At 38.9% G+C, this 22115-nt stretch overlaps 1 protein-coding gene across 2 annotated transcripts in view; it reads right to left on the bottom strand.

The window, feature by feature from the left end:
• Positions 1-21484, bottom strand: part of EDIL3 (EGF like and discoidin domains 3) — a 512079-nt gene extending 490595 nt beyond the window's left edge. For both annotated transcript variants that reach the window (XM_055430480.2, XM_055430481.2), the window contains exon 1: positions 21283-21484. In XM_055430480.2, coding sequence (XP_055286455.1) covers positions 21283-21349 — 67 coding nt within the window. In that variant the 5' untranslated portion in view covers positions 21350-21484. The remainder of the gene's footprint in view (positions 1-21282) is intronic.
• Positions 21485-22115: the final 631 nt, after the last annotated feature.

Genomic DNA, 22115 nt, shown 5'->3' with positions numbered 1-22115 from the left:
CATATGACACACTGCTTAAAAGATGGAGAAGGAAATTGCAACCCACTCTAGTATTCTTACTTGGAAAATCTCATGGACAGAGGAGCCTGGCAGGCAACAGTCCATGGGGTCGCAAAGAGCCAGATACAAGAGCAACTGAACAACAATGGCCCTCTGTTAAATGGCTCAGGCATATTATGGTTGCAATTTTAAACATGTTCCTGGTTTTTCCAGTGGTCATGTATAGATGTGAGAGTTGGACTGTGAAGAAAGCTGAGCGCTGAAGAATTGATGCTTTTGAACTGTGGTGTTGGAGAAGACTCTTGAGAGTCCCTTGGACTGCAAGGAGATCCAACCAGTCCATTCTAGAGGAGATCAATCCTGGGTGTTCATTGGAAGGACTGAGGCTAAAGCTGAAACTCCAATACTTTGGCCACCTCATGTGATGAGTTGACTCACTGGAAAAGACTGATGTGGGAAGGATTGGGGGCGGGAGGAGAAGGGGACGACAGAGAATGAGATGGCTGGATGGCATCACCGACTCAATGGACATGAGTTTGAGTGAACTCCGGGAGTTGGTGATGAACAGGGAGGCCTGGCGTGCTGTGATTCATGGGGTCGCAAAGAGTTGGTCATGACTGAGCGACTGAGCTGAACTGAACTGAATCCCCTAAGAACTTGGAAAACTGAAAAATAAAATTGCCAATTACTGGTTATATTATAACATCCCAACAGATAGAAAAGGGGCTTCCCTGGTGGTTCAGACAGTAAAGAATCAGCCTGCAAGGCAGGAGACCCTGGTTCAACATCTTGGTCAGGAAGATCCCCTGGAGAAGGGAATGGCTACCCACTCCAGTATTCTTGCCTGGAGAATCCCATGAACAGAGGAGCCTGGTAGGCTACAGTCCATGAGGTCACAAAGAGTCAGACACGATTGAGAGACTAACACTTATACTCTCAACTGAGAGAAAAGACTGACCTTCCAGGACAGCAACAGTTGACGTGGACATAATGGAATGTACAATCATCCAAACAAAGAATGTCAGAGTGTGTTGGTAGATGAACAGGACTGGGGGAAAGAGCTTATTCAGCAGTTAGAACATCCAAACCTGAGAGAGAGAGGCTAACCTTGGCTAACCGTGGCACTGTCCACCCAAGCACTGAGCAGAAGAATGCAACACAGCCAGTGGAACAGGTGTGTCTCTGCTGCGGTCGGATCACCTTAGGCTCAGACCGTTAAACTTTCAAGTTGTTTAACTAACTCCTCTTTTCTAAATCCCCAATAAGTAACAAGTAAATAGCAAGAAGTCTCCTGTATCTTTCTGTATCCTCAGTGATTATAATTACGATTATGGAATTAAAATTTTACATTCTGAAATAATGGTTTTAAAAATTATATGTACACCTATGAAATGAATCTATCCTCCGTGCAGTGACCAAACCATGTTTCTAGGACTGAAACACCACTATTCCTCCTATCTAAGCCTGAATGAACACCGAGTCAAAGCAGCTCAAGACCTGGGTGAATTGACAATTTACATGTCACATAAGAGGCAAAATGATATAAACTGAATTGAAAAGTAAGGGAAGGCAAGATGAGGGTTAATAGAGGAAAAAGGCGAGATTTTATAAGGTCAAAGAACAGGTGTTACAGGTGTAACTGAGTAATTCAGACTCTAATTGCTTTCCAACAGTTCGGACCCTACAGAAATGTTGAGAAACTATAGGAACGACTATTTGTACAACCTTCTCTGAATTCAATTATTTCAGTAGAAACCCCGCTAATTTACTTACAGACTGAAGTTTGATAAATTAAAGCCAAGGTGTTTGAAACCTGGGAATAAATTCACTGCCCTCAAAAGTATCTCTTAATGTGAAGTGAGTAGATAAATCGAATGCCCTTTATCAGTCATTTCCTATTAAATTAGGAAAGAAGGAATAAGTAATGCCATCACTTGTGTAGGTTATAACCTCCAGAATCGTAATTACCTAAATGAGAACCTCAGTAAACACTAAAAGGAAAAAAGACCTCAGCAAATTTCAAAGCAGGGCTTGGTAAAGATCCGAGGAATTTTATCACAGATCCACCTTTTAAAAGGTAGTCTTTTAAAAAAATTTTATTTCACTGTACTCATATATGGTATATCTAAATCATGGGAGGAGACTGGATATAAATCCCCTTCTAATAACGGCCTCTCAAGCAAGAAGAATGCAATCCCTTTTCCAATAACTCAGTCTAGCATTTAATTATCATATAAAACAACAAAAAAATTTACTTGGTAGTGGCTTACAGCTATATAGAAAAATTGTTCTAGGAATATTTTTTTCATAAAATTTTCTAGGTGCCATATTAACATATAAAATATTTTCAGATGTGCTGGAAAAGTGACAACAGTGAGGGGCTCCTGTATCTTGCCTTTCAGTATAGCTTTGGTCCACTTCCCTAAGTCCATTCTGCAAAACAAGTGGTGATAGAAAAGATAGACAATTGATGGGTTTTGCTTAACTTGTTTCAAAGAAAATCACATTAGTTTGGACTTGGTTCAAGAGATTCAGTCAAAGCAAAAGCTTTCTGGTGATAACACCCTTTTGGGACAAGGTCATCAACACACACAAACAATCTTAAAGCTTCTAAAGCAGGATGAAGCCTCTGCACAATAGCTTCCTGCCTTGGGAACCTGACTATTCTGTATAAAGCTATAAATAACTAAAACTACCATTATCTTTATAAATAGAAGAAGCACTTACTTAACCCAGGTGGCTAAAGTGCAATCTTTATTTCTAGGAGAATAAAATTACCACAGGTACTCTCACCTTCTCTGATGTCATCAACTATTCAGTGTTTTAAAGGTTTTGTTTTTTGAGCTTTAAACTGGTGTAATGCTATGAATCTCAGTTTATTTTTCTGGAAACTTGCATATTTATATACTTTAGTTTTAAAAGACTTCATTATTGGGAAGGCTGTTTTTTCTCCTAACAGCATAGTCATGTGATACAAGTATTAAATGGTTTTCAATTTGTCTATACAGTATATTCTAGGTGTAAAGTGCTTTTGTAAGTACTGTGTGGCTTACTATGGTGCTGAATGAGTTCCACTTTTAATACTTAATTTCCATTTTAAAACAAAGTAAGCATGAGTCATCAATTTTAAAATGCTTTCTATTTTATAAAACCTTACAAAAGTAAAAGGAATGAGTCCTTTTGTTGAATATGGATCCACACAGATGTATGAATGAACAAAAAAAAACATTTTAATTGGTTGGAAGATATAGTATTGTTAATATTTATCTTCTTGTCAAGGCAATCTACAAATTTAATGCAATTTTAATAAAAATCCCAGCAAGCTTTTTTGAAGAAATTGACAATCCTAAAATTTAGATAAAGTACAAAAGATACAGAATAAAGTAAATTTAGAAGAATTACATGAATTCAAGCCTTACTTTATGTCTAAAGTAATCAAGGCACCCTGGTAGTGGTATAAAGATAAAGAGATTAAAGACACAGAAGAGACACAACTAATGCACCAAGTCAATTCAAAGGAGAAAGCAGTCTTTCCAACAAATGAAGATAAAACAATTGATCTCTCTATGGAAAATAAACTTCAGTCTATACCTCATGAAGAAGGATAATAACCCTGAATATAAAAATCAGAAATATGAGACTTCTAGAGGGAAAAAACAAAACAATATATTTATGACACTTGACCAGGCAAAGACCTTTTAGAACATTAGAAACACTCTAAAATAAAAATGTTGATAAAATGCACTTCATCAAAATCAGTAAGTTCCACATCAAAACACACTATTAAGAAATGACTAGGAAGTCACAGGCTAAGAAAAAAAAATTGCTATATTTATCTCGCAAAGTAATCATATCCAGGATATATACAGAACTTCTACAGGGTCAACTTTAAAATGCCCAAACAACAAAAAGTAGTATTTGCAAAATACTGAACAGGTTGCAAAAGATATATGAATGTCAAGAAACTCATATGTCTTCAAATCCTAAGTCATTAAGAAATACAAATTTAAAATATAGTGAGATACTATTTCTTATCAACTAGAATAGTTACAATCAAAAGAATAATACAGTTGACCCTTGAACAGCAGGAGTTTAAACTGTGAGGGTCACTTTTAGGTGGAGAGTTAATGACCCTAAACCTTTCATTGTTTGTCAACTGTAGAACAAATTTTGGTGAGGACATGGGAATAACTGGACCATTCACACATATGGGAGAGCAAAATGATACAAGTACTTCAGAGATCTGTCAAGTAGGTTTCCATCAAGTTAACACATATCAGCCTATGACTCAACAATTCTATTCCTAGGCATTCATCCAAGAGAAATGAAATCCATGTCTACAAAAAAAGTGTATAATATTTTCAGATTACCTTATGCATAACAGCTAAAAACAGGAAACAACTCAACTGTCCAACAACTAGAGAACAAACTGTGCTATAAATGTATGAAATATTATTCAAGAAAAAGAAGGACTTCCTCTCTCTCAGTCACTCTCTCTTTCGCTCCTAACAATGGTTTGAAGTCCAAACCAGACAAAGTTAACCTATGGTGACAGGAATAAAATACAGATGTTGGAGAGAGGCAGGAAAGGATGGAACTTAGTTGGACATATAGCATGGGAGAATTTTGTAGGATTATGGAAACAGTCTATATCATGTTTTAGTTAGTGATTAAATGGGCACATACAATTTTGAAAATTCACTGAACTAGATACTTCAGGTTGTTGTGCTTTTTTGCATATCAAAATGCCTCTAAAATTTATAGTACCTTTCTGGTGGCTCATGGTAAAGAATCTGCCTGCAATGCAAGAGACCTGGGTTAGATCCCTGGGTCAGGAAGATCCCTGGGGAAGGAAATGGCTACCCACTCCAGTATTCTTGCCTGGAGAATCCCATGGACAGAAGAGCCTGGTGGGCTACAGTCCATGGGGTCGCAAAGAGTTAGATATGACTGAGCAACTAACACTTAAAAACTGTTACTGCAAATATATCAGCAATTTTCATAAACCCAAAGAACCAACATTGACCACCCCAACATAATAAGTCTAATAACCTAAACTAGAAGTCACAAATACTCTGGTTATACAAGAGTGTTCTGTCTGTTGCTCCATAGCAGCAGTCTGAGTAACAACACCCTACAATAACAAAATGAACTTAATGTAGGATATATATAAGCCAACTTCCCAAATCAGCAGTAACGCCAAAGAATTAAGTATTAACTACAAACATGTATTAGTAGGTTTCCTGGAGTGGCTTCCATTTCATTTCTGGATTATCAGCTTTAAAAGCATATATCAATAATACCTTGTTGCTTTACTACATACCATGATTATTACTCCAACAAAAGAAACAACAGTGTTTAAATTCCTGGAGAGCAACCAAATTATTCATCAATTCACGTTACTTTAATTTCCTTTTGTATGAGTCAGGGAACCAGCAAACCATGTGAATAAGCTCTAAATTGTTAAATTGTATCTTCCTCAGAGTCAGTATTTTCCTAGACTTCTGGAAAAAAAAAGGGCTGATCCAAGCTACCTAATAAACATTACGGAGTGATGGTTTATATTCCTCATATTGCCAAATGACATAAATATTAAGTTTTCTATAATGCAGTTACATATTAAAATGCATACTTTCAGACTGATATACCAACATAAATGAGTCCAAGAAGTCATCGTTAAACTTTGCATGCTCCAGTTGCCTGGGCTAAGCTTTGCTCCTAATAATTGCTTTCAAAAACAATTGATCCTGGAAGAGTTCTTCATGCCTCTTCCTATACCAAAGCTAATTGACTGAATTTATAATACAGTCCCAATTAAAGTTATATCAGCAATCTCAAAACTCCAACCCTAGACTGGTAAACTATGCAGCTGCTGTACTAACATTTAATATTACAAAGTAATCTTGAATTATGAAGAATATAAAACTAAATAATCTACTTAAAGTAATAAAGAAATGTTACTTCAAACTGATCTATACCACTTGCCAAAGAATATACAGAAATTATTTCTAGCAACAATTTTGCTTTTGTTTTCCTATTTGTAAAGTTGACTTCTGAATATATTTTATTTTTATAGTAATCACCATGTGAACTCTACTATGAACTAAAGAAGTCATTCATTAGGGCTTTTATTCTTCTAACTTACTTAATACTTTCCTTTATAATAAAGGATTAAAAGTTTACATACATATAATAAACATTTACAGTTACTAAGGGAAAAATTCCAATAATGTGATTGTACTTTGGTATTGAAATTTAAGTTAATTCTTGTATTGAAAAGTATAATCAAGAAACTGCTAATTCAAAAATAAACTGAGGTTTATGATCCATATATGATTTTGAAAATGAGCTTTTTAAAAAGCAAAATAAAGTATATTTCTTTAAGAAAACAATTTAATAACACTAGCTAAAAAATCTTAAATAGTGTCACTACTACTATTCTTAAGGAAATTTTTATTAAGCTATTTTTGTGGACTGGCATTAGGACTGGAAGAAGTTGAAGTTTTAGGTAGCAAAACACAGCAGAAGAAAAGATGACCCTGATTCCTTTGAAGGTGGCAGTTTTGTCAGGACGGTGAGGGAATTATGTAACTTTTAATTCTCTGCATTTGCATGAACTAAACAGAATTTCTGCAAACATTTCAATGCTATATATGTGAATAAATTAGAAAATATTATATTCAAAAAACAGGTCAGACAGCCTAGTATATGAGTCATGTCAAAACTTCAAGAAACAGAAAATTCTTATAGAACATTTAAAGTGCTCCACAAGACAGAAGCTTCCCTTAATTCTGCATATCCACTAGTGCCCCAAAACCAAAATTGGTAAATATTGCTCAAAATATAACTTATAAAAACAGATGTAAACGTCCCAACTAAAATATCACCAGACCACATTCAGATATACTTCTAAATAATTATACACAGTGACACAAACACATTACAAAGCTACAATAATTAAAACCAAGTGCCACTGTCACATTAGTGGAGAAGCAACCCAGTAAATATGTCTCTGAACTGATGTAAATATATACTATCATTTAGTATAATACATGCTACATTTTCCATCAGCTGTTTTAAGTCATGTTGGGACACACAGATAACCACTGGTGGGGAAAACAAATGGCAATTCTTACACATTTAAATATGATAACAAAAGCAGAATTCATAAAGGAAAATAAAATGTATTTTACAAAATAAACTTGCTTTAACTTTTGCATAATAAACATAATATAAAGACAAATGAAACTTGAGACAATACACTTGCAACATATAAGTCACTTTCTTAATATCTTTGAAGTCAGGCTTGACATAAATACCCTAGATAAAAATGAAATTCACTGTTGAAATACCTACCTCCTTTTAACCTCCCAGACAATTTCCTTAGTTTATTCTCTGTTTCTCTCCATTAGAATGTAAGCTCTAGTGAACAGGAATTTTTGATCACTGTCTGTAATTCCAACACCCAGAACAGTTCTTGGTGTCCACCTCTACTCAATAAAGTTATTGAATAAATTATAAAACTAGTAGTTTGATATTTATTGAAACAAGTCTCTAAATATACACTGAAGTGTCACCATTTTAACTTTTCTTCAATGAGCATATACTTTAAAGTTCAAAAATAATTAAAACTTCAAAACAAAGATAAGGATTTCAGTCAGTCAGTCAGTTCAGTCACTCAGTCGTGTCTGACTCTCCGCAACCCCAAGAATCACAGCACGCCAGGCCTCCCTGTCCATCACCAACTCCCAGAGTTCACTCAAACTCATGTCCATCGAGTTGGTGATGCCATCCAGCCATCTCATTCTCTGTCGCCCCCTTCTCCTCCCACCCCCAATCCTTCCCAGCATCAGAGTCTTTTCCAGTGAGTCAACTCGTCGCATGAGGTGGCCAAAGTATTGCAGTTTCAGCTGACCCTAAAAAAACAAACAAAAAAACCCAAAGTTTCTTTCTTATCACATAAAAAGGAGCAAAGCAATAGATTTTATAAATTTTTTTCTACTTAATCCTTTGCCATTATATCTTTTATAGACATATATGTCATTTTCAGAGCTTTGAGACTGGGAGTGGAAATCACACAATTACTGGGGTCACAAGAATACAAAATGTTTCAGAATCACTGAGGCATTTAAGAGAGGCAGAAGTATAGTTGCCCAAAGATGGATAAAGAGCAGTTTGTGGTGACATAAAGATTGTCATGACACAAGCAACCCTGCTGCTGCTGCTGCTAAGTCGCTTCAGTCGTGTCTGACTCTGTGCGACCCCATAGACGGCAGCCCACCAGGCTCCCCCGTCCCTGGGATTCTCCAGGCAAGAACACTGGAGTGGGTTGCCATTTCCTTCTCCAATGCGTGAAAGTGAAAAGTGAAAGTGAAGTCGCTCAGTCATGTCTGACTCTTAGCAACCCCATGGACTGCAGCCTGCCAGGGTCCTCCATCCATGGGATTTTCCAGGCAAGAGTACTGGAGTGGGACAAGCAACCCTAAACAGAGCTATTTCAGAGGCTCTGGGTTCCTGGGCAGATACAGGACCCAGCCTGTCTTTTCCTCTCTACCAAGTACATCTGGGTTCGCAGGTGTCGCTGTGTAGGGGGATGAGGAAAAGGAGATAGGTTTGGAGGAAAGTCACTGCTGGTAGAGCTAATGGGAGTGATCGCCAGGACCCTGGGCAATTAGCAGATTAAAGGACTACCTGCAGCTCCTCCACCTGACAAGGAAAAACACCAAGTGCTTTGCCTTTGTTGCACATACTTTTCTTGTCAACTTTTGATAACAGAATGACAGTCTGAAGCTTACTATCTTCCATATTCAATGACTATGTTATTGCAATTTGATAATTTAAGGTAAAACCCAAATCTTGATTTTAAAGTGTTTATAAGTTAGATAGCTGTGGAAACAAGTAGGTAATTTATTTATCCAGCTCTCAGCGTTTGCCACTACTTACGTATTTATTGCTTTCTAAGAGTGTATCACTTGTGTTATAAATCACACGTCACTGCATCGGTGCGTCAAGTAGATAAGAATTTATTAAATGAGTTAATGGGTCTATCAAAGGAATACTTTTTTTTAAACCAGAGAAAGATTTATACATGAGCAGCATTGTTTTTCATCCATATTTTTCACTCATTCATGTACGCCATTCAGGCAACAAATATTGAGTACCTACTCTACACAAGGCATCATGTTTGCAGGTGGATATACACATTAATAGCTTCCTTGGTGGCTCAGATGATAAAGAGTCTGCCTGCAGTGTGGGAGACCAGGGTTTGATTCCCGGGTCAGGAATCACCTGGAGAAGGAAATGGCAAACCACTCCAGTATTCTTGCCTGGAAAATCCCATGGACGGAGGGGTCTGGCAGTCTACAGCCCAAGGAGTCCCAAAGGGTCAGACACAACTGAGCAATATCACTTTCACTTTTCATATACATTAATATTCTTCCACCCCGATGGAGCTTGCAAGAATACATTACAAACAAGAGAGAAAAACAAATAAGCTAACAAGCAAGTGATTATATGATTTTTGAAAAATGCTGTAATTTCAAAAAAGATCAGATAATAGAAACTGACAGGAGTATACTGTGTGTGTGCGCGTGCGCACGTGCTTGCATATGTGTGCTGAAGCCTCAGTTACTTGGAGAAAGCTATTTAGAAAGATTCTCTGAGGTTGTGCAGTTTAAGCTGAGGAATGATCTGGGAACAGAAAATGGCAGCATATCAGAGGAGATAGCAAGAAATAAAGCAATAGGAAAAATACAGGACAGGAATAGAGGCAGATGATGGTTTCAAGAAGATAATGAATACTTCACAGACCCAAAAATAAATAAATATGCAAAAAAAGCTAAGGATGGGAATTTGTACATTGCATTATTATTTAGGTGATATGTACATGATATTAAAACAGCAATAAGTAGCAGAATAATATAATTTGCAGGGAAGAAATCAGATTATTCTGAGATTCTGTTGGCAGAGAATGCATCATATAGTAGCAATGATCATTATACTGAAAACAGAATGAAGAAAAATATAAAGCAAAACTCCAGTGAAGGCTAATGCAAAAAAAATTATGAAATAAAAAAGGCATAGATAAGTATTACTTGGAAAAAGATGGTCTGATAGAAAAACTTAACCAGCAAAACAATCGTATTTGCACAATTAAAAAGTACAAACTAATGTGGGTGGCATTATTTTAGGAAGCACATCCCTAGAATTCTCTTTTGAGACTTTGGCAAGCCTGTTGCATAAATATGTAGGCTACTTGGACAGATTCCAAATGAAACAACTAAAATGATGAAAGGAATGGCTTACAGGGACAGATTAAAGGAAAAATATGTACGACTTTAGCATGTCAGAAACTCGAGAAGGAACATCATGGTTGACAAATATCTGAAACATGTAAATTTGAGAAAAAAGAATTCTTTATGGACAAGGTTGCACAATTATGAGCATGTTACAAAAAGAAAAAAAACTTCCCATAGTAATAATGCTGTTTTCCAGTAAGAACCATTTGAACAAATAATCCGAGATGGGCAAGGATTAAGGCACCATGCAGACACAGACATTATACCCTGTAGCCTGAACTCTGCAGACCTCAAAATACGCAGAGGCCTGAATAGGACAAAGTAGGTCAGGGCACAACTGCAGACATCTTACCCAGCTGTGCTTCAAATTTAGAAGGGATCCTTCCTTGGATTTAAGGCTTTTCTCTGTAATTTTGCTAAAGTGAGAAGAGTTCCGGACTTGGGTCTATAAAACCTAGTTGTGAGTGCTTATCACTCAGAATAGAATTATTCTGTCTATATCTTTATCTGTCAATGGGGATAATAATAATCCCCTGAATTTTTGTAAGGCTTAAAGGAGCTGTTGCATATGAAAACATATTCAGTGTGCTTAAAAGCATAGCTCTTAGTGAACATATCAATTATTTTAATGAGCTCAATGTGTCAAAAAGCGTAGGATGAAGACTCAAAGAGCATGATGCCTAGGACTAGGCTATTACATCTGCCTTCCTGCTCAAGAGGAAACCATCTCTCCTCTGAGTCATTATTTACCCTGCAGCCCTCTTACATGGTTACCATTATCTCTCCCGTGGCTTCCAGACATGAGATGTGGCTTGGGTCCCTCAGTGCAACTCATGGCTCCTCAATGCAACTTCCTAAACATTCTCCCATTCCTCTCAAACAACAGCAATAAAAACCTACCCAGTTTCAGTTTCATGCCAGAGACCTCTATTCTCCAATATTACCCCCATTACAGTTATCTCTTGATCTCTGTACCACATTTTCTCAATCCTTAAAGATTTGTATCCCCGGTTCACACACCGTGTCTCCAAAATATTTCTCCTGGTATAATTTTTTTGGAATTTTGGTACCTACATACATGATTTTTCCAAATGCTTTGACTCTCCCTTCAGAAATCTTGTCTTCTACTCTCCTTCAATCCTGACTCCTACGGTCATACTCTCAAATTTATACTAATAATTATCAATAATTAATTACAGTAGAATTACTGCAATCACCAGATCATCTTATTCCTCATATCATCACTTTCTATGCTTCTTACTCATTCCCCTTTGGACCCACAGCTCAGCCTTTCAAATTTGCCAGGATTTCCAGTGGATCCTATCTCTTCTTGACAGAACTCCAGTTTTCTCATGACCAGAGAGGGGAAAGGGACTTTGGAAATTATCATAGTCTGAGATTTCATGAAGCAAAAATGATGAAAGCATTTTGGCTGAAAAATTCCCAAATGGTTGAGTATCTCTTGAAATGGATAACCATGAAGACTAGGCTGGAAAAGAAGAGAGATAAGAAGGACTGAAAATTAGAGCAATGATCAGAGTGAGTTTAGTGGGAATGAAGGACAAGGAGAGGTAAAAAGAGAGAAAATTCTAGTAATAATGGAATGTCTGAGAAATTTCAAGTTCTGTTAAATGACCAAATCACATGATGAGAAAGTCTAATGAACAGCATTGCCAGCAAGTACCTAAAAACGGAGATGGGACTACTTAGTGTTGGGAACTTCCAGGAAGTTTAACACCAGAATGTTAAGAGAGTCACAAGCTTACAGGGGGCAAATGATAGAGAAGAAGCCTTTGAGGAAGTTCAAGACGTATCATGGTTAGTAATTGGATCCAAAGAGAAAAGGAAGTGTTATATACTGATGGAAAGGAAGTGCTAATGTTGTCCTGAGAGGCAGTAAGAATATTTTCTGAAAATCCAAGTAGTACATCAACTCCTCCTTCTCATCTTGTGAGTTTAAGAACTAAGGAAAAAAAACAAAAATAAAAAAACACCAACTATAGCTAACTTGAGCGAAATGGGATAGTAGAAAAGAGTAAAAAAAAAGTTAGAATCAGAACACACAGAATCAAGTTCAAATTCTATTATTGGCTGCTTGAATTACAAGACATGTTGAATGTAAGTGATGTGACTTTCTCGAACTTAATGTTCCTTATCCATTAAATGACATTAAGAATGTTCTGCTTATGTCCCCTAGAATAGATATAGGAAATGCTTATGAAATTTAAACTATTGTTTTATTATTTTTAGGGGAAAAATATAATAATAAATCATGAATGGTCTATTTAAACTATAAAATACTGTACATATGTACAGAAGAAGATATTAACAAAGTGATCTCATATCAGATGATGTAATTTTCATTATTTTGTAAAATATTTAAAGGAAATACAATTCCAGTTTTAAAAAATAAATATTTTGGTTAAAAAACTCAAAATCATAAAGAATAATTTTCTGGCTAATATGGTTTGAGCACCATTTGGTGCTTTTGTTTGGCTACAATTTCTTAATGGATTTACACAGAAAATTAAATGAGAATGGATGTAAAGCAAATAAAACGACTTCATTAAACTGCAGAAATGAAAACCTAGCTAACCTCTAAAACCTCTATGTCCTACATTATGTATCCATTAACCTTTAAAATCATTTTGTCCTACATGACATATCTGAAAATTACAGGGAAAGCATGCTCTTACCATATCAAACTGAGTACCCATGGAGAAATGGAATCCTAGAAAACCACGTAAATTATAAAAGTCAAGTTGAAGTAAAATTGAGTGGCAAGATTTTGAAGAAAATGCATTTTGAATCACTTCTCAACTTCTCTTTAATTCCTGTCTTCCCTATTCCTATGAGTGATGCATTTTTCTGAAAGACATATTAACTCCTTCTGACCAAGTATACACCAAACTTTATTTCTGAAGATGAAAAGATGTACTGATGTTTTACCGAATTAAATTTGAAAATTTTAAAAATATTGTCCTAAGAAAGTAAATATAATTTGTCCCTTCCAAAATACCTACCAGTTAAACAGAAACTGGACATGATGTGTGTGTTCTACAAATAAGAAAATCATTTAACAAACTATCTCCGTGACATAAAGGATGTGTGACTTATTGAAATACAGCATAGCCCAGTATTTAAGAAAGCAAGCTCTAGATTTAAACTGGTCCTATTTCTAATGAGATACTTAGTAGATTGTTTATTTGGGAGATTACTTAACCTCTCTGTATCTCTTGTTTTCTCATTCATATGTAAATAATAATACGACTCACTTCATAGAATCCTTGTGAGAATCAAAGATGGTACTTAGAACATGGGAGCACATAACAAGTATTAAATAAATGTCAGATTTACTAACTAAAGAAAAATATCAAATGTCCCTTGCTAATTTATCTAGCAAGATGCTTAAACAGACATGAAAGAAAAAAGATGAATAAACAAATAGGAAAGACAGTGTGGATAATATTAGAGTTCAATTAATATTTGGAGCCAAACATGTGAGAAGAAAAGGGTACTAGAGATGTGAGCACAGATAAGACTGGTGCCTATAAATGGGAGACTGCTCTGCATTACTGGGAGGCGTTCCACAAAATATTTCAAATAAAAATATACTTCAGTGTTCCCACTTGAATGTTACAGTCTTCTCTGCTCAAGAGTCATGAGCCTATTTAACTTGGGCGGTGTTCACATAATTTCCAGTGGCAGTAAAATGTAAATGATCATCCTAACCTCAGTACAAGAAGAGGATTACTGTGCATTCCCAAAATACATGCCTTTATCAAATACCAAGCATAAACCTAAAAGAATGCATGGTGTCCTGACCCATCTAGAGACTACTTTCAATCATACACAAAACCATTTAACAAGAGATTAAAACTTTGGCCTTTCCATCTATGGACTGATACCCTACAGTAAATTATTTTTAAAGAGACTGATCAGTTTGATACAGACCTGTTTTAGAAAATGGAAAGACTAAGGCTTAGCTCTACAGTCAATTTTCTTTCTCCATAGTAACAATCACATTCAAAAGTGCTTTAGTACTTAAAAAACCTTCACTTAAATTCTTGAACTTAAATCCTCCATTCTACTTCATGCACTATTAAATCTTCTGTGGAACAAATCCTACATGGCTACTATCATCATCATAATGCATATAGTAAAACAGACAGCAGTACATTTTCTTCTAAAATATAACCAAATAATTGCAGGACATCTTATCTGCATTCTGATATCTACTTCTTTTCTAAAAAATTGAGTCCAGTATTTGATAATTTGTACCTTCATTCATTACGTTAGGAGAAACGCAATAAAAAAATACATATAAAAACATAATCTCTGAAATGATGGGAAAACAAAGTTTCAAACCAGCATATTCTTCAGATATGTCTCTTTTACCTTTAAACAGGTTTTCACGCTTAAACATTTTGGACAAAATCTCTTCAAAAATAAACACATCTCAGTGCCTTTGTACCCCCCAAATGTTGAACATACGGGTCGTGAGTCTTTCCCAGTATACATAATCAGTATCTGTATAAATTAGGGCTATATTCTCTGACAGGGTAAAGCCTCTTGGCCTTTAGACTTACCCCTCCCCCATCCCAAATAAAGGTTTCTAGTTTCTTACACTGTAAGGAAGCTTTGCTTTTACATATACTTTGTTCAATCTCCTCTTTGTCTAGTAGCTGCCATGTTTTATTGCTCTGATTAAGCCTGACTTATTACTTCATATGCCTTTAATTTTGGGGATTCAGTTTATAGTGAGCCTGGGAACCAAGAGAATAGACTCTGCTATATGATTTAAGGCAGAAACGCAATTATCTGTTTTAAGTGGTTAGGAGTTTTTGATGTTTTCTCCTAGGTTCTCAGCTCTGTGCTACAAGTAAAGCAAGAGACGTCTCTACAAGTGGGGTGGATATAAACTGTTAACCAGTTGACAGTTTTAAGCAGGACACTCAGATTAAATCAAGGTGTAAAATCCTGAGTTGCTCCATAATTCAGATCCTAATTTATTTCCATTTATGTTTTTAAACCTCAGGAGTTAGTAGTAGCAGCTTTACATTATCTTTTTTTGTTGTTGTTCCCCACAAGAAAGCAAACTGCAAATGCCACAATGTGTTGGAGATTTACAACTTTTCAATAATGATGACAAATTTTTATAGTGGATGCTGTGCCCTAGTTGCTAACCAGAAAAGAAATGCTGCTGCTGCTGCTAAGTCACTTCAGTTGTGTCCAACTCTGTGTGACCCCATAGACAGAAGCCCACCAGGCTCCCCTGTCCCTGGGATTCTCCAGGCAAGAACACTGGAGTGGGTTGCCATTTCCAAGGGGTTATTTGAGGAGGTCTCTGTCACAGAAAGGATATACCACTGGAGACAGACTACTTGGCATGATATCAGTAACCTCATAAAAAAACTGAGAGAATCTGTATAATAGAAATGGTGCGATGGTGAATTTGTTTTAATACTGTTAAATACTGTATTACTGTTATTAAATACTATATTACTGTTTAATACTATTTTAAGGGTTATATCAGCAGATGCTAGAACTAACCTTTGAGGAAAGGTTATTCACTAAGGACCAAGTAAAAATAAACAATATGACCAACCTTGATAATATGTTAAAAAGCAGAGACATTACTTTGCCAACAAAGGTCCGTCTAGTCAAGGCTATGGTCTTTCCCGTGGTCATGTATGGATGTGAGAGTTGGACTGTGAAGAAAGCTGATCGCCGAAGAATTGATGCTTTTGAACTGTGGTGTTGGAGAAGACTCTTGACAGTCCCTTGTACCACAAGGAGATCCAACCAGTCCATTCTAAGGGAGATCGATCCTGGGTGTTCATTGGAAGGACTGATGCTAAAGCTGAAACTGTAATACTTTGGCCACCTCATGCGACGAGTTGACTCACTGGAAAAGACTCTGATGCTGGGAAAGGTTGGGGGCGGGAGGAGAAGGGGACGACAGAGAATGAGATGGCTGGATGGCACCACCGACTCTGTGGACATGAGTTTGAGTGTACTCCGGGAGTTGGTGATGGACAGGGAGGCCTGGCGTGCTGTGATTCATGGGGTCGCGGAGAGTCGGACACGACTGAGTGACTGAACTGAACTGAACTGAAAAATAAGCAATATCAAGTCACTGACAGATACTGAAACACAAGGCACATATACAAGGATTAATGCCCGTCTGAAACAGGTAATAATAAAACTTTATCATGTCATTTATTCTCTTTTGGCCACATGGCTTATTTTGAAACTTGCAAGTTCCAGGAAACACACACTTTAAAACTGTGACAAAAAGAATAAGTGGTAATCTCTTTCAGGACTATAGATCTGTACATATAAATAGTTGAATATACAACCCCATAAATCAATAGAACAGCATTTCCATGTATAAAATTTATAGTGGATATAGAATGTAAGCTTAAAAGTATTCCAAACATTTCAGTAATAATTGCTTTACTACAAGTGCCTCTTAGCTCTAAGTACATTTCCTTGTAAGTTACTCAGGAAACCCCTGAAAAATAAAGGTTCAACCTTGACATATATTTATTTCTGTGTGGTGGTTAGAACTACTCTGCCTCAAGTTAAAGTCCTGTGGTACAAGCAATAGGTCCTTACAACTCACTTTCCCTCTCTTTCTCAGGGGAGCAATGAAAACTAATAACATCAGTTTCACAGAAAGTAGAAAGTCACTTTATGTGGATTTGCAGATAAGCATTTATTCCTTTACTCCCCTCGACCTGCATCCCTCCTTTAAAAATATCTCCATTGATTATCCTGACACCTGCTGGCAAGGGCACAGTGCATCCCAGTCTACTTTTCCCTTAAACAATTCCCACAAAGCAAAGACTGTTTAGAGATATTTTCAGTAACAATTAAGTGGCAATTCATTCAGCTTAAGTACTTAATTTCTAGCATTATCATTTAACCATGTGAAAATTTTCAATAATCCATTTCACAGAGCCACCTAAAGTTTTTATATATAAACACAGGTTTCTTTCATTCATCAAAAGATGGTAATCATTACATGGGCTGTGACTTAAAAAACAAAAACATGCTTGATGTCTTCCTTAAAACACAGATAAGAACTGAATAATAGGAACAGCTTCACTTTGGTTTTCTATGATTTTTTTAAACATAATAAAGTCAGCTTGCAAACTATTTGGGGAATAAACTCAAACTCACATAAACTCATAGGAGTAAACTGATTAGCTATGAGAGAATACATACAATTAATTACATATTTGCAAAATTTGCTGGTTCTTATCTGATTTGAATTGAGTTCTGAAACCCATTTTTTTTGTGGGTTTCTTTATTTGGCAAGGGATGTAATAAACTTACTACATCATAAATGATACTCAAAGCTGTTTGCACCTGCAAATATATTCAATAAACAACAAATATCAGAATTAACCTTCTTAGGCTTTAGGAAACTCTCAAATCAGTCAGGTTTTCACAACCGGATACAAGTGATAACATACACAGTCCATCCCATTATCAAAACCCTTCAAAAGATGAAAAGTTTAAAAAATAAATTACCTAATTAAAATTTTTATCTTTAATATCAGTGAAAATAAGAGTTTGGACTACTAATTTAGAATCTAAAAATTGTCAAACTTGTACTTTGTCATGATTTTGAGTAACCAGGCTTTTTTAGTTTTAGTCATGTATATTTTAACCCTTTGCATTGCTATCATTTTCTGAGAAAGAAAAGTCATATATCTAGCATTAAAGGTAATTTTTAGTAAAATTTTTATTAAAAATACCCTACATCCTGAATACACATTTTATATAAACACTGATGATAAGATATTTGGGAAAAATAAGAGAGTTTTAGAGAAGAGTTTAGAAGTAAAAGACATTTGCCTGGTTTTGAAGATCTTTTGTAAGTTCAAGACCACAGAAGAGAGAATAGACTGTTTCAATTTTGTAACCCTTAATTTGTATTCTTATGTGTCTTCCCCAAACCATATAAAACAAAATGCATTTCACCTCTAAGAAAATATTTAGAAATAATCAGAAAAAAACTGTTTAGGATGGGGGTGGGGGGGGTGGGAGAATGTGTTTTGTATCATAACAGAGGTCAAGGCTTTGCACTGTGTCAAACTGTCACAGCAGGATACTTTATCTTCACTTAGTTATTATGTTTAATTTAGTATTTCAAAATTATTTTTAGATGTTTCACTTAGAATCTGAAGTTAGCATTTAAAGTATAAAATTAATGAGCTTGTAAATCAGGTAATGAAGACACTAATGTGTAATAATTTTTAAAAGTACAGAAATCTGTTATTTCAGCAAAGACACTGTTAAAGTAATTATAGAAGCATGGGTGTTTTCACTTGGAGTGAGATTATTCAAGTACTAACTGAACCCCATGTAGAATTAACTAAAAATCACCACTGATTAAAAAAGCAAACGCAAGTGCCAGTGATTCGCAGTATTTAGGACATGTCTAGACATTTTTAGATAGTGCTGTTTGCTTAAAGACTTCAGACACAAACTGCAAGCACAGGGACAGATTGCATAAGATATCACGTGCTTGTTGCAACTGTACGCATGTATTGGATTTTTTAGAGCAACCCACAACGATGAATAATTTAAGAGTTAATAAAATATTCAATCTGACTGATCCATTGGTTTAATTTTAAAATAAAAATGACTAATAAAAAGAATTACATGTCCTTATTAAATCTTAGTCATTAACGCACATAAATTGCAACCCACACAGGGAACCAATTCATAAAAGGTATACAATAGGCAAACTATATCTGGGGAAGTGGAGTGGGGGGGCGTGCAAGGGCAATTCTCATCATTAACACTAGCTTCAATAAGTTTGTTCAAAGTTTAATTGTTGGGAGCTGTCATGCAAGATGCACTCTGCCTTTTTGCAGGGCTAAGGGAGAATAAATTAGAAAGATGCAAGTCTAACAAAAAGAGCTCAAGGAAAGCAGTCCATTTCTTTCCTACAGCCCTCTATCCCTTTCCCCACAGGTGGACTGGAATTAAAAGAGAAATCTACCAAAGAACGTGGAGTGCCGAAGCATTGTCTAGGAGCCGGAAACACCAAGGCTGGACTGCCTAGCAGAGTAAGCTCCCTAGGCGCGGGTAGGTTTAGGTGCAGAGCCTGGATACAGAGTCCGGACTCACGATGCCCCAGGTCTCCTGCAACCAGACCTAGGGAGGCAAGCGCGGCCCCACACGCTAGACGCACTTTCTCCACCTCCACGCGGGTGCCGGACTGATGGTGGAGGCGATGTTGGCATGGAGTAGGTGCCCGTGTGTGCGTGAGTGTGTGCTTTTCGGTTTGTGGTGGGAAGGCAGGCAGGGTAGGAAGGTGGAGCTGGGAGTGCCTGCTGTTTTCCTTTCCATTCCCGCTAAGGGATCAAAGTGCAGGAGGAATCCAGAGGGGAAATGAGAGAAAGAAGAAATCTCGGTAGCGGGAGCACTGCCTTTTTCATATCGACGAGAGACTCCGCAGCGCAACTACAGAGCCGTTACCATCCCTTAACCTTCAGTGGAGTGGCTGCCTCTGCCTGATAAATGGAAGGGCAGATTGTAAACGCCAGGGAAGCACACACCTACACACGCCTACACGCTGGGGAAAAATAGCCACATTCTGGGGAAAGGAGGGAGGGAGCAGGGAAGCCCCCTCCCCCAGGAAAGGCTCGACCTGGATAGCTACTAGCTGGGCATCGAGGGCATCTGGCCAGGAACACCCAGCTTCTTGGGCAAATTGTAGCCCAAGAGTTCACAATTTTCCTGTGAAACAGACGGACGGGTACACGGATAAATGGTATAGAATATTCATGCCGTGTCTAATATCAAATGGATCAGAGTCAACGCATGTTTTAATCCAGCTACCTTTTTGGAGAGGCACAACAGCATTTTAAACCCTGTACTGCACTCAGCTCTCCACTTGAAGCAGCCTGCGGACCGTTTCATTACCCACGGAACACTTAGAGGGGGCCGCCTGCATATGCAGGCGCACAAGGGACTCAGGTCCACCTCCTATGACCCACCCAGGGTCCCTGCTGCTCCCCCTGGCCCTTTCCAGGCAGCCAACTTTAACCCCAAAGCTAGTGGAGATGGAGCTAGAATGACTTGTATTGACAAACCAGCCTTCCCAGGGACCTGGAAGCCGGCTACGCAACTCAGCAGGAGAGTCCTCAAAGTCTTGTATTTTATTTTTTTTAACAGACTGGTTTATTTCATGCAAGTATTGAAAACCACCACCAGACCAGCTCTTACAACTTTTCCGCTCCTGGGCGGGGGCGCCAGGGCTGTCTTGCAATGCACGATTCCTTATTACCGAGAGTTACGCTTATACCAGGAGGAAATGCTGAGCAAAGCTCCGGGCCTTTGGGGTTACAGCAGAGGCGGGTTCCTGGGTTTTTGTTTTTTTTTTTTTCTATTATTGATGCAGCACGTCCAGGATGGGGAGACGGGAGCAAGCCGAACGGACTTGTCAGACCCGTCTCCACCGCACCCACGGCCCAAACTCCCAGCACCAGGTTCGGATTTGCAAACTGCTCAGCGTGGGCCTGGCAGTAAGCGGACAGCCCGGTGGGTCTCCAGCCTTTTCCCCTTTCAACTACTCCACGCCCGGGGCGAGCTAGCTTCCCTGGCTCCCCAGCGAAAGCCCCGCCTGGCGCCTGCATACAGCATCACCCACAGGGCTCAGGGAGGGTTTGCTCGGCGACCGTGAGCCATGCAAAATTTCTCTCCCGCCTCCCCATCTTTCCTAGATCTCATCTGGGTACCCCACACCCCCTTCCCAGCTCAGCCCCACCAACACTCCGCTCTGACTTTGCAAAGCACTTTTCCAGGGCACCCAGGAAAGGGCGCGCAGCCTCCTCCGGGCCGCCCACAGGGCTCGCCACTCCGGGCGCGCCCCGGGGACCGCCTCCAGCCCCTTCGCGGTGTCTCCCAGGGGGACTCACCGCCTGTCCCGCCGCCGCCAGCCCCCGGCCCTTTGCCTCACCTCTGCAGAACTGAGGGACGCTGAGGCTGAGCCCAAGCAGGAGCCAAGCAGCCACCGAGCGCTTCATGATCCCGTCTCTCGGACGTGACCCCGATGGTCAAGGGTCTTGGCGGTGGGTAGTGTCGCCGAGGTGGCACCGCAGGACAGCGGCAGACCCCACCCCGATAGAGGATTAAAGAAGATGTCTTCTTCCCGCAGCGTCTCCTGAAACAAATTGTCGGAGAGAGCGAGAAAGAGGGGTGACCCAAGAGAGGAATGTTGCTTCCCCTTTCGCCTGCGCTCGGGTGGCGCCGGGAGGTGGGCGAGCTCCGAGGAGTGGCCGGCGGGCTCAGCCTCTGCGGCGGGTGGGTCCCGGCCGAGGCGCGGCGGGTGGGGCGGGGCGCCGGGAGCCCCGCGCCCGCGGACCCGCAGACGGTGCGCTCGGCTCGGCTCGGCTCGCTGCGGCCGGCGGCCGGGCTGCCGACTTGGAGAACAATGAAGCGTGAGCTGGCGGCGAGCGAGCGAGCCAGCCGGCGGTCGGGAGCGCACTGTGTACAAACAGAGGCGGCGTGCGTGCGAGCCCGAGCCTCGCGAGCGCCCGCCCGCGCAGCGCGCCCCCACCCCGCCCCTTCCTTCTTACTCCCTCCACCAGCCTCCCGCTCTTCGCCCCACTCCTGTCTCTCTTCTTCTCTGTCTCAGAGGTGGCTCCTTCTGCTGGAAGAGAAGAGGGAGACAACTGCAGCCACACCCTGGCACCTGCCACCACCTCTGAAGTTCCTACAGTGCCTGTACCTTCTGCATGCACGCCAGGGACTCCCCGGCTTCAGGAGAAGCACACGCAGAGTCTGAGATGT

This window comes from Moschus berezovskii, chromosome 8 (assembly GCF_049115385.1).
Source record: "Moschus berezovskii isolate FMDL1 chromosome 8, NW_MosBer_1.0, whole genome shotgun sequence".
Lineage (NCBI taxonomy): Eukaryota > Metazoa > Chordata > Mammalia > Artiodactyla > Moschidae > Moschus > Moschus berezovskii.
The sequence above is the reverse complement of the archived record's forward strand: the minus strand, read 5'-3'. Positions and strand labels throughout refer to the sequence as shown.